The 16,230-nt window shown below is 44.1% G+C and overlaps 1 protein-coding gene across 2 annotated transcripts in view; it reads left to right on the top strand.

Annotated features, from left to right (window-relative positions):
- Nucleotides 1-16,230, top strand: part of PARP6 (poly(ADP-ribose) polymerase family member 6) — an 88,828-nt gene that overhangs the window by 52,356 nt on the left and 20,242 nt on the right. Inside the window, exons 14-17 of one of the 2 annotated variants that reach the window (XM_068275755.1) lie at nucleotides 5,035-5,100; nucleotides 5,193-5,260; nucleotides 5,588-5,636; nucleotides 8,541-8,650. In XM_068275755.1, coding sequence (XP_068131856.1) covers nucleotides 5,035-5,100; nucleotides 5,193-5,260; nucleotides 5,588-5,636; nucleotides 8,541-8,650 — 293 coding nt within the window. Of the gene's footprint in view, nucleotides 1-5,034; nucleotides 5,101-5,192; nucleotides 5,261-5,587; nucleotides 5,637-8,537; nucleotides 8,651-16,230 lie in introns of both variants that reach the window. The other variant, XM_068275754.1, reaches the window with a different exon arrangement.

Below are 16,230 nucleotides of genomic sequence, written 5' to 3'. Positions count from 1 at the left end.
GGAGACAAGAGGTACAAGGGAGCATGAGGTACAAAGGTGGCATAATTCACAAGATGCCGCTTCACCATGGATCTTATGGTCAGAAGCATCGTACAGTCCAAAAAATACGGTATGTATATATGTATATATATATATATATATATATATATATATATATATATATATATATATATATATATTATACTTTTTATATAATATGAACTTCATACTGTTCACCTGTTGTCACAAACATTATGAATAACTGAATGGCCAACACAAGTTAGACTTTTGTGAAACGGATGCTGTTTGTAGTATACTGTACTTCTGGCACGTCTTCATACACAAAAGGACAATGATACACAAGTTTTAAGGGCAATTATGTCTAACATGTATCATGGGGTAGATGTATTTCATAGCATCAATTCATCACTAAGGCATAGTGGTATTTTCAGCAACCTCCTAGAGCCATAGAAAACTGATTCTAAGGCATGCTCAGAAATGTTGACCTTTCACTCTGCAAGTAATGTAACAGTGCTATAGCATTTGGTTTGTAGCTATAATGGGCCACAGAATGTCAGCTTGCTAATAACCACAGTTGTTTGTGACCTCGTGATGCTTGCTATACCCTTGAGAGGTAAGGTGACCTTAAGTAATAGGGATAAATGGCAAAGTTTGGAATTTAGTTAAAATGCATGAAGACTTTTTTTTCATGTTAAAAAAACAAAAGTAAATTTAACAAAATTAAAGTAGTAACAGAAATTGTTAATTTACCATAAGGATTATCAATGAATCAGTCTACTAATTCACAGGCTGTGGCATGAAACAAATGTTGTCTTTCTTTCTTTGCATTAGAGGATGCAGTTACCTCCACTGAATAAATTCCAAATTTTTAGCTCTCAGGACACGCTCCACCATAGTTGATCTGACTATAGGTGACCATACATCAGGCGACTTTGCGGCCGTTCGACCACCTGATTCGATTATCATAATGGAATTGGATGAAAATTGGTGCCTCCAAGTGCATGCCCGACTGACAATGCGACCAACTTCAGGATAAAAATTGGTTTTATTGTCGATTGCGCATTCTGCAAGATGCCAGGCCGACTTGCTCGCTCAGGTGGGCAGCGGGAATGACGTGCAATTTTGCGAGGATTGACGAACGTGGCGAAACCCCCTGTAGTTGGGAAATTAACTACCAAGAAAGCTAGCTAGGAGAAATGTGGCCGGACATTTTGTACTTTTGTCTAATGGTATAAGAAGTTACAAGGAACTCTGTTAAGGTAGCCATACATTTAGCAATGATGGGCAGATTTGACCAAAAGACAAATCTCTCTCTAATCAAATCTGATAGAGAGAGATCTGTCAGCTGCCCATACACCACTGGCCAATTCCCAATCAATTTCGCCCCGACATTGTCTCCTAATGAAAAATGTCCCCCTGGTGCCCCGTGCAAGTTATACATTACCTGTCCGCGGCCTGCGCTTGTCCCTCCTCTGCTCCAGGCGCATTCCGCTGTACATGCATGTGCGCCCCACGTGGTTTCCTAGTAAGGGCACGCATGTGGTGTCACACACATGAACCCTTACAAGGAAACCACGTGGGGTGCGCATGTATGTACAGCGGAATGCGCCTGGAGCAGCGGAGCACTCTTTCACAAATCCATAGCATGACAGCTTACTCTGGTTCTGGACCCCAAAGCTGTATTAATTCAGCCTACACTCTTTCACATGTTTGCTATCACCAATCTCAAGTAAAATTATAACAACCTGGCAATAGAAACCGAGTATATGAAGAGAGTTCAGTAAACTCTTTCTGGTCAGTGCAATAATGGCCTCAATTCACTAAGATCATGCTGGAGATAATAAGGCAAGAGAAAACTTACCACCACACATCCATCTTGCCTTATTAAGGTGTATAGATAAGTTTTCACTGTGAGAGAGTTATCTTATCATTTCTGTGGCCATACACTTATAGATTTGCAGCAGATTCGACCATCAGATAGATTTATGTCAGATGCCTGTCAAGTCGAATCTGGCAGGAATCTATCTGATGTGTGCCACACACTAGGAACAGATTTCCAATAGATTTCAGAACGAAATCTATTGGAAATCAATCTAAATGCATTATTGGACCATCAGATCCAATGCAACTCTATGGGCCATCCATCTGCTGCCAGCAGCAGATCGACCTAGATTTTCCATCCTGTCAGATAGATCAAATCGATCGAAATCGATTGATCGATAGATTTGATATAATCGATTTCCGATCTACCAATTCTATAGAACACTGCGCTTATGTGGGAATATCATATGAGTGGGGAAGAGTTAGAGTCCTCTGCTATTTTTTATTGCTGTCACAAAAACTATTGGTTTTCATATACAGTCACAAAGCTGCTTGGAGGTCCCGGGAACAGGAAATAAGGAAACATTTTATCAATGGGGGGGCCACAGCAATAAACCAAAATATTTGTTACCAAAGTATTTGAAACTCTAGTAATCAAAAAATAAATAAATCCTAAAATTAGACTTTAATGGCTTAATGCAGAGACACATTTCTTATTAGTTTCTAACACACAAATCTGTCTTCATCCTTAAAATCTATCAAGAAACATGTAGCTGCAATTATTACTTAAAGGGATATTGTAGGGGGGTCAGGGGAAAATGAGTTGAACTTACCCGGGGCTTCTAACGGACCCCCGCAGACATCCTGTGTTGACGCAGCCACTCACCGATGCTCCGGCTCCGCCTCCAGTTCACTTCTGGAATTTCAGACTTTAAAGTCTGAAAACCACTGCGCCTGCGTTGCCGTGTCCTCGATCCCGCTGATGTCATCAAGAGCGCACAGCGCAGGCCCAGTATGGTCTGTGTCTGCGCAGTACACTCCTGGTGACATCAGCGGGAGCGAAGACACGGGCGTGCAGGCGCAGTGGTTTTCTGACTTTAAAGTCAGAAATTCCAGAAGTGAACTTGAGGCGGGGCCGGAGCATCGGTGAGTGGCTGCGCCAACACAGGATGTCTATGGGAGACCATTAGAAGCCCCGGGTAAGTTCAGCTCATTTTCCCCCGACCCCCCTACATGTTTCTGCAGGACTCCACCATCTGAACAGCACCAGCCCACATGGTCGCAGGGAGGGGGGTCTGCAAGAGTAGGGCTGAAATATTTCCCTCTCTTGCAATGTCAAGGACAAAGGGCTCATCCCCCACATCATACTCAGGCTACCCTCGCGTCTGTGCCAATAGACTCCAGGGATGGGGAGGTCTAATGGTTGAATCTGGAAAACCCCTTCAACAAGGGGACTTCCTGAAATCCACCACCTGCTCCCAGGGGTTTGAGTATAGGAATACAGTGATGTGAAAAACTATTTGCCCCCTTCCTGATTTCTTATTCTTTTGCATGTTTGTCACACTTACATGTTTCTGCTCTTAAAAAACCGTTAACTATTAGTCAAAGATAACATAATTGAACACAAAATGCAGTTTTAAATGATGGTTTTTATTATTTAGTGAGAAAAAAAAAACTCCAAATCTACATGGCCCTGTGTGAAAAAGTGATTGCCCCCCTTGTTAAAAAATAACTTAACTGTGGTTTATCACACCTGAGTTCAATTTCTGCAGTCACCCCCAGGCCTGATTACTGCCACACCTGTTTCAATCAAGAAATCACTTAAATAGGAGCTGACACAGAGAAGTAGACCAAAAGCACCTCAAAAGCTAGACATCATGCCAAGATCCAAAGAAATTCAGGAACAAATGAGAACAAAAGTAATTGAGATCTATCAGTCTGGTAAAGGTTATAAAGCCATTTCTAAAGCTTTGGGACTCCAGCAAACCACAGTGAGAGCCATTAAAACATGGAACAGTGATGAACCTTCCCAGGAGTGGCCGGCTGACCAAAATTACCCCAAGAGCGCAGAGAAAACGTATCCGAGAGGCCACAAAAGACCCCAGGACAACATCTAAAGTGCAGGCCTCACTTGCCTCAATTAAGGTCAGTGTTCACGACTCCACCATAAGAAATAGACTGGGCAAAAACGGCCTGCATGGCAGATATCCAAGGCGCAAACCACTTTTAAGCAAAAAGAACATTAAGGCTCATCTCAATTTTGCTAAAAAACATCTGAATGATTGCCAAGACTTTTGGGAAAATACCTTGTGGACCGACGAGACAAAAGTTGAACTTTTTGGAAGGTGCATGTCCTGTTACATCTGGCGTAGACGTAACACAGAATTTCAGCAAAAGAACATCATACCAACAGTAAAGTATGGTGGTGGTGGTGGGATGGTCTGGGGTTGTTTTGCTGCTTCAGGACCTAGAAGGCTTGCTGTGATAGATGGAGCCATGAATTCTACTGTCTACCAAAAAATTCTGAAGGAGAATGTCCGGCCATCTGTTCGTCAACTCAAGCTGAAGCGATCTTGGGTGCTGCAGCAGGACAATGACCCAAAACACACCAGCAAATCCACCTCTGAATGGCTGAAGAAAAACAAAATGAAGACTTTGGAGTGGCCTAGTCAAAGTCCTGACCTGAATCCTATTGAGATGTTGTGGCATGACCTTAAAAAGGTGGTTCATGCTAGAAAACCCTCAAATAAAGCTGAATTGCAACAATTTTGCAAAGATGAGTGGGCCAAAATTCCTCCAGAGCACTGTTAAAGACTAGTTGCAAGTTATCGCAAACGCTTGATTGCAGTTATTGCTGCTAAGGGTGGCTCAACCAGTTATTAGGTTCAGGGGGCAATTTATTTTTCACACAGGGCCATGTAGGTTTTGAGTTTTTTTTCTCACTAAATAATAAAAACCATCATTTAAAACTGCATTTTGTGTTCAATTATGTTATCTTTGACTAATAGTTAACGTTTTTTGATGAGCAGAAACATTTAAGTGTGACAAACATGCAAAAGAATAAGAAATCAGGAAGGGGGCAAATAGTTTTTCACATCACTGTACATGAGTACTCTTTACTCATCCTGCAAAAAGCATGTAGAAAAAAAACAGCATTTAACATATGAAATAAACACTGGAATTTTTTTGTTTTTTTTGTTTTGCGCACTTTAGAAAAAGAATTATGAACGTCTCCAAAAAGCCTTAGACAGTGTCATGTCCATCCGGGAAATGACCCAGGTAAACCAACTGTTGGTAAATATGGCTATTACAATATCATCAGTCGTAACAGAAGAGATTCTACATTCTAATTTTGAAATACTATTTTTTAGGGGTCATATCTAGAAATCAAGAAACAAATGGACCGCCTTGACCCACTGGCTCACCCATTACTGCAATGGTAATGTTTATAGAAAAAACTATGATACACTCCTCTTCTTTTAAATAAATGATGCATATAGTATGGTTATACAGTATGTGTGCTTAAGAATTATCAGAGGAATAGAACTCCTATAGAAAGAGAAATAATCATGTATAATTTATACAGTATATAAAATGCTAATGTAAATATACCTATATTAAATATAGAAGCCTGAAAAAATTTGCAAGATTCTCAGTTCATATTGCAGTTTATATAAAAGGCAAAGACATACCGAATTACATAAGAAATAGACGGAAGGGATCTCACTACTTATTTTGAGTCATCATTGTTTCCTTCTCTCTGTAGGATCATTTCCAGTAACAGGTCACACATTGTAAAGCTGCCCCTCAGTAGGGTAAGTATCTCACCGCACAGCAATAAAAATAAAGTAAATGAGCTAAGTATGATATTACATGAGACATCCTGTATGATGTACAGTATACATGTCTGCACTAGAGAATGAGAAGCATGCTGTGTAAATATAATCAAAGAACAGAAAACATTTAAACTTACCCATCAGCTTTGTAATGTGTATCAAAGGTCACTTATTCATTTATATACACCCCTTGGACCCCACCTTCCCTCCCCTCCCCTCCCCAATCCCTCGGGGGTCAGCAAAACAGTCTGTGGCATTTCCCAACCTAGCTGTGCCAATGTGATGACCAGAGTGCACATACATTAAAAATGTACATTTCTATATATGTAAAAGGCATTTGTAATATGCATGGCATGGACACAGTGCTGCATGCACATATTACAACTGCCCCCTACTGCACTCTTGGTGGGAGCGGGCGTGCACGGCAGGGGCTGTGTGAAGGGAAGGGAGGGGTGTGTGGGAGGTGAAGGAAGGGGCATGTGGCTGGGGAGGGGTACACAGTGCACGGCAGATTCTTTAAAGAATCGGGGGATTGCTGGTGGTACAGAGTACAATGTAGTGTTAATAAATGCAGTTTGTGGAGATGTGAAGTATGATGTGTAATATGAATTTACTGGGCTGGCTCTGTTCTTGTTGGACTGTGGCCTATTCTATTTTATACTATAAAATGTATAGGATTCTTAACATTGGGCCCTCTTTTATTTTTTTTCTTTGAAGATCTACTTCCGTGAAGAATAATCCATCTGCCTCCCTCAGTTCTCATGCTACCGTATATACAGCATTGACCTGTCTGCTATGGCTCTAAAGGTCCTTGCCATTCATGAGTGACACATGGAAGTATCTCTGAAATACCTGTTTGAGCAGTTTCTAGAAAGCAGCAGTCTTTACCATCATTGAACTGGCCATATGCAGTACTGCAAATTACTGTGGCAGATGGAGCTGGTATGCGTAGTGAGGTGACATGGTCAAGATTATTCCTTCTAACACCAGATATTCCTCCAACAGGTATTTCAGAGGTCCTTGCCAAGTGTCAATGCTTCAACAGCAAAGGACTTGTAGAACATAATGCACAGCATGCTACACCGTGTGATGGCTAAGGGAGACAGGTGGATTATACGATTACTCATTTGTTTCACAAGTACCGTAGATCTTTACAAAAAAAGGTTCTCAGCATTGAAATTCTCTTACAAAGGGATGTAAAAAAACAAAAACACACACAAAAAAAGGATGTAACAGGCCACAGTCAGTCAGCAACAGAGTTAAACACAGATTTGTGAAACCAAACTAGTTTAGGATAGCTGCACTTCCCAGAAAAAAAGTATTTAAGATTATCAAGCTACATTGGACCCTCAAGCGCATTGTGCTCCTATTCATCCCACTTGCCTGAAGCCGGCCTGCTGTGCACTGCGTGTCACCCCTCCTTCCCTTCCATAGCAACAGACACTAGCAATGTGTCTGTACAGCACCCACCCCGATTTGTCACCCAAGGGATCGAGTCCCGATCCCTGCAGACGAAAGTCCTTGTACATGTGTGCAAGGCTTGATTCAGCCTTAGACTCCCCACAGCTTTCTTGATTACATAGAGAATGGCCTTTCCCGATCAATGCTCAGTCAGTCACAAACACTGGTCCGCATGACAGCCGGGGGCCCCAGGTCTCTCTCACTGGCTGGGGCCCCCAAACCACCATGCGATACCTAGAGGAAAGTACGGGCAAGCCCTGGACCTCTCACCTCCAGGGAACTCACAATTGTGATTGTTGCAGTTAGCAATGCTTAGTCAGTAACATGATCAACCTCGGTCGAGAAAGCCTTATTTTCGTGGAGGATTTTTGTTAGGTTTTATGTTTTTCTAGAATCTAATGTGTATGGTGGCCAGATTGAATTGATCATTCGGATTGCGCATGTCATGCCCCTTTGTAGTATCAGCAATGCACAGTGTGTGTGATCTGCAAAGAAATCAGAAGTGCATAGACAGGACCATCTGATGTTTCCAGCTATGATTTGTGTTACAGCATGGTATCGCAGTGTTTGGTTGCATGCAATTTTGCACAACCCCATCAGGGGAAATCACATAACAACACAAGTGCCGCGAACTGCTACAGCCACCTGCATTGCACGCAGTGTGCAACGCAGATAATGATCTGCAATAGCAAAAATGAAGGTCTTTGGTATGAGGAATATTGTTAACGGAAGACAAACTGAATTTGGAAATAACTAGTTATGCAATGAGGAAGCTTGTGGTATCTTTCTAAAGATGTGTATAGTTCAGGGTTCTGCAGAGAAAGCTTACTGAGACAACAGAAAATTAGAGAATTCCAAATGTAAACTGTCACCATTTATAAGAGTATAAAGTGTAAGGCTAAGTTATCGGCAGCAGTACAAACTGGAGGAAAAGTGGAGCAGTTGTCCGCGGCAACCAGTCAAAATATTTGTTAAAAGTTAACAGCTGTAAACTGCTTCAGTTTGCTCCAGTTTTCTTTACACCTGTCTTAATAAGACAACCCCTAGTTATGTATTACTTCACATGCTGCATACAGTAAATTTTTGCTTTTCTTCATCATTTTCCTTCCTTATTTCTGTATTTTTCATTGTCCATTAATTCACTATAATGAATAGTTTTTTTTCTGATGTAATACTAATATGAACTGATTTAAAATTAAAATCTCCTTTCTTCTGTTCCTTTTCCTGATTCCATATGTCTGTCACTCCCGGCTCTCTTCCTGCATTATGTCATTACATGATCTTGTTCTTGTTTGGCATTACTGTTCTTGTTTTCTGTGCTGACACACATTCCTTGCTTCTTGCTCATGCCCTTTATACACCTGCCCATCTTACCTCCTTTCTTTCATATCCATTCTCTCCACCTTGATCCTGTCATAGCAGTTGAAGTTCATGCACACTTCTCATCAGTTTTTGCTGCTCAGTAGCCCCCCAGCCAAGGAGGCCCGATTTCGAACTGCAAAGAAACTCTACGGAAGCACATTCGCCTTTCAGTGAGAACAAATGTTGGGCATGGGTTGGGGCAAATGTGCATGGGTTCAGTGAAAGAAGGTTTTACAATGGTAAAATGGTTAATTTGCATGCAATAAGATGGTGAAGTTAAGGGTTTATTTATTATTTCCTGTACTTCTATAGCGCTAGCAGAATGTATAGCAAAGCAGGACAAATAAATGATATGAGCCATGTTGGAATGGTCCACTGCAGCCTGTCATCTGAAACCATTAATTGACAGTTCTTTGTTTGCACAAGGTAGACTTCAATCTGATAGATTTAGTTTAATCAGGGAGTGGCTATAAAAATGAATTGCTTGTTCAGTACTGCACAGGACTAATAATGTTAGTCTGGACAACCATAGATTTGCTCCACTGGCTTATCTATTTATTTCTTTTCTGGAGCAAGGATTACTTTCAGCAAGCTAAAGGAGGCCATACACTGATAGATGGCCACCAGATTCGACCAAGAGATAGACCCCCCTGTGATCAAATCTGACCAGAGAGGGATCTATTACTGCCACACACTGCAAACTGATTTTTCATAGATTTCACCTTGAAATCTATTAGAAATCTATGTAACCACTGCCGCTGCAGTGTAGGGTCAGCAGGTCTCCCCCATCTCGTGCCCCCCCTCCCTTCTCCGGGCCTCTGCAGAGTGTTGGCAGTGGAGTGCACTCACCAGTCTACCGGCACACTACTCCTGTGTCCTGTCTCCATCCCTGCTGGCCTGATCCCCCTTGAACCCCCAACATGAACATAGTGGTAACGTAGATGTGACTGGGTCACAGGGAACAGGCGCACCAGCGGAGATTGAGACAGGACACAGAAGGAGTGTGTCGGCACTGAGGTGAGCTCGCGCTGCACTGCGCACCTGACCTGCCCCCTTTTGAACAAGATCTTGTGAGAATCTGCTCAGCTGCCTGTGCAGACAGGCAGCGTTTTGACCACTGTTCACGTCTGCATTCTGCAGGTCTCACTTGAGGACCAGAGCAATTTTCTCTGCCCATTCATTTCTCATTTACTTGCATAGACGAATATTTACGGCCCTGGAGCATCAAGTGGTCACGAGAGACCTTCTGTCAGTTCTGCAGCTTGTGTTGCTGAGGAATTTGCATACATTAGTCATGCAAATCCCTTACCTGCCTTCTTTTGATGACTGGCACTATAAAAGCATTCTGCTCCCAGAATGCTTTGCTGGACATTTCCCTTCCATGGTCTGTTCCTGATGGACACTGCTGGAGTGTCAGCCGTTGCTATGTAGTATACACTCCTAGTGAGTGTCAGCCATGCTACTTCTCGTTGAAGATTAGTTTAGAGTTATTCGTGGGACTGCGCTAGGCAGATTCCCTAGTCTAGTTAGGATTGTATTATTTGTATTGCCTGTTCTGTCTGTCTGTGGGGTGCTAACCAGAGCAGCAGTTGCTACTGGTAGGCCCTTCTGTTCTGTTATTATCGTCTCTGGATCGCACTAGTCTCTTTGCGCTAGTGCTGGGGATCCTTCTGTTCTGTCTCCTGGGATCGCGCTAGCTACTTTTCGCTAGCGCTGGGTATCCTTCTGTTCTGTCTTCTGGGATCGCGCTAGCCACTTTTCGCTAGCGCTGGGGATCCTTCTGTTCTGCTACTCTGTACCTGGATCGCGCTAGCCACTTTTCGCTAGTGCGGTGGATCCTTCTGATCTGTCTTCCTGAATCGCACTAACCGCTAGCGGTAGCGGCTGTGGATCGTTCTGATCTGTGTTTCTGCTTGGATCACACTTGCTCTGACGGAAGAGCGGTGGATTCTTTCTACCTAGTTCCTGTTTCACGTTTGTCTGTCTTGTCTGATTTGAAACGCTTGCTGTAGGCTCGGTGAGGTAACCGTTAAGCAAGCGCTCGCGTTCTCTGTTTCGTGTTTGTCTGTCTTTGGTTAGTTAGGCGTGCTTGTCTCTGTTGTGCGTAACACGCGGAGACCGCGCACGAACGCGTGCACTGTTGCGAATGAGTGCGGTGTTCGCGTTCAGCTAGCGTTTGTTATTTTCTTTATCTTTCTATGATTTGCTGTGCCTTTGCTACTCTTGTGCTCTGTCCTGCTCAGTCTTGTGTCGCTATTGGCAATCGCCATTCTTGCGATTGCGTTTCCTACTTCGTTTCCGCCGTTGTGTGTTCGCCGTCGCTGGGTGGCGACTAATTTGGTGGGCACACATTGGTTCTGTCCCTTTGCTCTGTTCCCTGTGGGCTATCCAGCCCTGCCTGATTGTACCTTGTCCCGGATTTGTACAATTCCCATTTAGCATCTGTGGCTGTGCAGCGGCTGTGTTCGCCTGCACTCCACAGCGCCATCTGCCGGTGGGAATTGCCCTCTGCGGGTGCATAGCACCTAGCCTGGGTGTCCGCAATAATACGCTTGTGGAGAAAATCCGCCGCGTCAGCGCACGTCTGGTGCGCTGACCACGGAGACGATTCCACAATCGTTACAGAATGTCCAGCCCAACCAAAATTCCCAGGGCAGAGGGAACCTTTGATTTGATTCAGATGTCATTGCCTGAGACAAAAGCGCATGTGGATCCTATTATAGGTAGGATCGCACACTATATAAAGCAGTTAAAAAAATCGGTGCTCGTCCCTGATCCCCACCCATATGGAGATTATCTCGATACTGGGTTGTTTGAACCGCCATTTGCCTCATGGGAAATTGGGGCCTTGTTGGAAGAATTTGATTTCGATTGGAAAGCCTTTTGCGATTTTTATATCGCAAAGAGCGCGGATGACCTGAATGATTGTCTCGACTCTATGTACCTTTTGATCGATTCTGATGAATGTGATGAGTGTGATGTGGATCTGGTGATTTATGTGTGGCAGACTATTTTGGACGAATTGCACACACACCAACCAATTATTTCCAATAAAGAGACACCATTGTCACATGATTATTCCTGTCTTTCTGGGGTAAAGCAAGTGAGTTTGGACACTGTGCGACCTGAAATAAATGGGTGTGCCTCGACTGTGGACACCTGCGTGAATTCTGATGGAGTTTCTCCCGTTTGTTTAGAGGTTAAATCTGTGCGATCTGATGCCTGTTTCTCAGATGTTCCTGCCGATTGTGATCGGCGTGAGTGTGTCAGTTTTGTCAATGATTTGTGGGATCCCTTGTCATGTAAAAACAGATCTTCTTCTCTCAGTACTACTTTAAGATCCTCCATCTATGATCTTGCTATGGGGAAAATTCCCAAACTATGCAGTTTCAAGAGTAAAATTAATATGATTCCTCATGTTGTTGCCACAACTTCCCCTAACATTGTTCAGTATGAATGCTCAGACCTAGTCAGGTGTGAATGGGAGCCCCCGTTCCAGAAAAAACAGCTCGAAGCGTTGTTGTATGAATTGGAGAACGATTCAGAGTCGTTTTGTGAGTACTACATTGCCAGAAGTGAATCTGTCTTGAGAGCATGTATAAGTTATGCTTCCGCCTTAAGAGAAAAAGAGGGGTGTGAATTTGACTTTGTGAGTCCGCTGATTTGTATGTGGAAAATGATTCTGAATGAATTACATGTACGTCATTCAGGTGACGTTTGTAAAGGTACATTGTCAGCTGGCGTTTCTGAGATCCAGCAATCCAGCCTGGAGACCTCAGAATCCCTGTCTTTGGAGTGTTCGGTTTCGCAACCTAAAGCGATTGTGGATTCGCAAATTTTGCGTTCTGTCTCCTCGGATTCGACATCGTTAGCCGAGTCTAAGAATGAGACAGCACTTTGGTTTTGTGAACCTGATACTGAAGCACCTTTGCTCTGTCCAGAGAAGATGTCTCTGAGCCTGCCCTGTATCATGAATAAAGACATTATGTCCACTCGCATTGACATTTGCGAGTCTGATTCTGAAGTAAGTACTGACTCTCCACCCAGTAATCTGGATGAGTCAATACTACCTTGTTTAAAATCTCCTGCAGTGTCCCTAGAGGCTCGTCTAGGTATTGCAACCATTGTTACCTGTTTCTCTGCTATTTTTGAATTGCAGTCGGGTTTGACTGCTATGGAGGAATTTCCCTGCAGTGAAACGAAACTCAGAAGGCCAGAGTTAGTTTCACTAGATATTTCTGTGTATTCCTGTCCTGATGATGAAATTCAGTCTCAGTTTATGGTGGAACCTTCCCTGGGACATCTGCCCGGTTCACAAAATAAAGTTCAAGCTTTGCCCTGTAACATGGATAGTTTAGAATCCTTCTTAGGAGACTTGAAAAAGGATGTTCCTGAGGTCCTGTCTGACCTCCTGGAGATCTCCGAGTTCCTCCCAAGGGGTGCAGAACTTGTAGGAGACGTCTCCTGCCCCCCAAGTCCTTCTGAGGTGTTGCCCACTTCAGTAGGCATTGCTGCCTTGCTGGCTACCTTTTCAGCTCTGATGGAGCTTCACGCCTGTGTAGTGAATGATGATATTGCAGTCACAGAAATTTCTGAATTTGAGTCCGAGTCTTCTTTTGAAAGACCAGTGCCTGTGGCCCCTACTCGTGATGAACTTATGCCCGGTCCTGGTTTTGGTTTTCTCGTATCGGACTCTGAGGTTGGCAGTTCCCCGACATGTCCTGAGGTTTCTCCTGTGCTGGTGTACCCCAGTGTGCTCTGTGATCCAGAAAGCCCAAGTGTGCCTCGGTTACCAGCGTACTCAGATGCTTCCTCAGTGGAGACATGTTCTGATTTAGCCTGCCTGCTTGCATGCCCAGAAGTGGTCCCTGAAAGTCCTGATCTTGATGGGTGTTCTGCTAATTCTGAATCTGGAACTGTCATAGGTTCCATGGGGGTGCTTGGTAGCTCTCCATGTGAGTCTGGTGAGCGTTCTGGCTTCTTGGAATCTCTGCGGAGCTTCAAGGCGTTCTGGGAGATTCCGAGAGAAGTTTTGCTTGGTACCCTGAATACGATCAACAGCGGCTTTTGTTTTGAAAGAGACACTTCGAACAGGTTTTGTGGCAGATTTGGTATTTTCGGACGCTCCTTGGAAGGTGGTGGGTATTGTCTGGAGGGTGTCGATGGCTTCTTCTCTGGCGTTCACAGTCCTCATGGGTGTTATACTGAGACTGGTAGTACTGATGGGCATGTTTCGGTGGCTTCTGTTTCCGATGAGGTCGGTTTCGGGTGGACTGACTCTGGAATTGGACCTTGTCGGGCTGCCCCGACCTTCATGAGTCTTCTGTTAGAATGGTTTGGAGATATCAGTTTTGAGGGTCGTCTGGAATTCGACCCTAGAAGGGGGGGTACTGTGAGAATCTGCTCAGCTGCCTGTGCAGACAGGCAGCGTTTTGACCACTGTTCACGTCTGCATTCTGCAGGTCTCTTTAAGAGAGACCTTCTGTCAGTTCTGCAGCTTGTGTTGCTGAGGAATTTGCATACATTAGTCATGCAAATCCCTTACCTGCCTTCTTTTGATGACTGGCACTATAAAAGCATTCTGCTCCCAGAATGCTTTGCTGGACATTTCCCTTCCATGGTCTGTTCCTGATGGACACTGCTGGAGTGTCAGCCGTTGCTATGTAGTATACACTCCTAGTGAGTGTCAGCCATGCTACTTGTTGAAGATTAGTTTAGAGTTATTCGTGGGACTGCGCTAGGCAGATTCCCTAGTCTAGTTAGGATTGTATTATTTGTATTGCCTGTTCTGTCTGTCTGTGGGGTGCTAACCAGAGCAGCGGTTGCTACTGGTAGGCCCTTCTGTTCTGTTATTATCTTCTCTGGATCGCACTAGTCTCTTTGCGCTAGTGCTGGGGATCCTTCTGTTCTGTCTCCTGGGATCGTGCTAGCTACTTTTCGCTAGCGCTGGGGATCCTTCTGTTCTGTCTTCTGGGATCGCGCTAGCCACTTTTCGCTAGCGCTGGGGATCCTTCTGTTCTGCTACTCTGTACCTGGATCGCGCTAGCCGCTTTTCGTTAGTGCTGTGGATCCTTCTGATCTGTCTTCCTGAATCGCACTAACCGCTAGCGGTAGCGGCTGTGGATCGTTCTGATCTGTGTTTCTGCTTGGATCACACTTGCTCTGACGGAAGAGCGGTGGATCCTTTCTGCCTAGTTCCTGTTTCACGTTTGTCTGTCTTGTCTGATTTGAAATGCTTGCTGTAGGCTCGGTGAGGTAACCGTTAAGCAAGCGCTCGCGTTCTCTGTTTCGTGTTTGTCTGTCTTTGGTTAGTTAGGCGTGCTTGTCTCTGTTGTGCGTAACACGCGGAGACCGCGCACGAACGCGTGCACTGTTGCGAATGAGTGCGGTGTTCGCGTTCAGCTAGCGTTTGTTATTTTCTTTATCTTTCTCTTTGTATGATTTGCTGTGCCTTTGCTACCCTTGTGCTCTGTCCTGCTCAGTCTTGTGTCGCTATTGGCAATCGCCATTCTTGCGATTGCGTTTCCTACTTCGTTTCCGCCGTTGTGTGTTCGCCGTCGCTGGGTGGCGACTAATTTGGTGGGCACACATTGGTTCTGTCCCTTTGCTCTGTTCCCTGTGGGCTATCCAGCCCTGCCTGATTGTACCTTGTCCCGGATTTGTACAATTCCCATTTGGCATCTGTGGCTGTGCAGCGGCTGTGTTCGCCTGCACTCCACAGCGCCATCTGCCGGTGGGAATTGCCCTCTGCGGGTGCATAGCACCTAGCCTGGGTGTCCGCAATAATACGCTTGTGGAGGAAATCCGCCGCGTCAGCGCACGTCTGGTGCGCTGACCACGGAGACGATTCCACAATCGTTACAGATCTTTCTGTCCATAGTGATACATAGTTTTGATAAATTTCAGATGAAAATCAATGGAAATTACAGTCATCCCATGGTCATGTTGTGGTATCAATCTCTGGCAGATTAGATAACCAGGATAACCAGGAAAACTAATAAGTGTATGGGCACCTCAAGGGTCTTGCAGCACTAAAGGCCCAGGCTAAAATCTCAGGACAACTGCATGGAGTTTGTATGTTCTCCTTTAAATGTGTGGCTCTCCACTTAGAGATCAGACACACTATAAGCGCTTTTCTGAGCGTTTTCGGGTCATCAGTGCTTTAAATAAATCGCTCCCATTCACTTGCATTAAAATCGTGGTAAAATTGCGTAAAAATCACCATGATCGCATATGTTTTCGGCGTTTGTGGTTTTACGCGATCGCTGCAATTTTTACGCAATTTTACTGCGATTTTAATGCAAATGAATGGGAGCGATTTTTTTTAAAAGTGATCAGAAAGCGCTGACGACCCGAAAACACTCAGAAAAGCGCTTAAAGTGTGTCTGAGCCCTTTGTGCTCCAGTTTACTCCTACAAAATAACACATATTAATAGAAAAGTTAGCTTTCCCACCTTTTACAACCCAGCTCTTTCAAAAAGTGGCCCTATAGTTAGGCAGAGACAGGTTATTGTATGCTTCACTGAGGGACAGCAAGTGATGTTCAATATGATGTGCGTAGTATGTTGAACCTATAAAAGTACAGGAAATAAATGAGGGTTGTAATGTACTGTTATGTAATGGGATGCTGTATTATATGATTATTATATATATATTGTATATTTATATGAACAACAAGCACAGATAAATTGAGTGAAAACACTTGGGTTGACTTACTAATGTTGTAGAATAGTGGAGAACACTGACAAAC

This window comes from Hyperolius riggenbachi, chromosome 3, assembly GCF_040937935.1.
Source record: "Hyperolius riggenbachi isolate aHypRig1 chromosome 3, aHypRig1.pri, whole genome shotgun sequence".
NCBI classification, from domain to species: Eukaryota; Metazoa; Chordata; class Amphibia; order Anura; family Hyperoliidae; genus Hyperolius; species Hyperolius riggenbachi.
The sequence above is the reverse complement of the archived record's forward strand: the minus strand, read 5'-3'. Positions and strand labels throughout refer to the sequence as shown.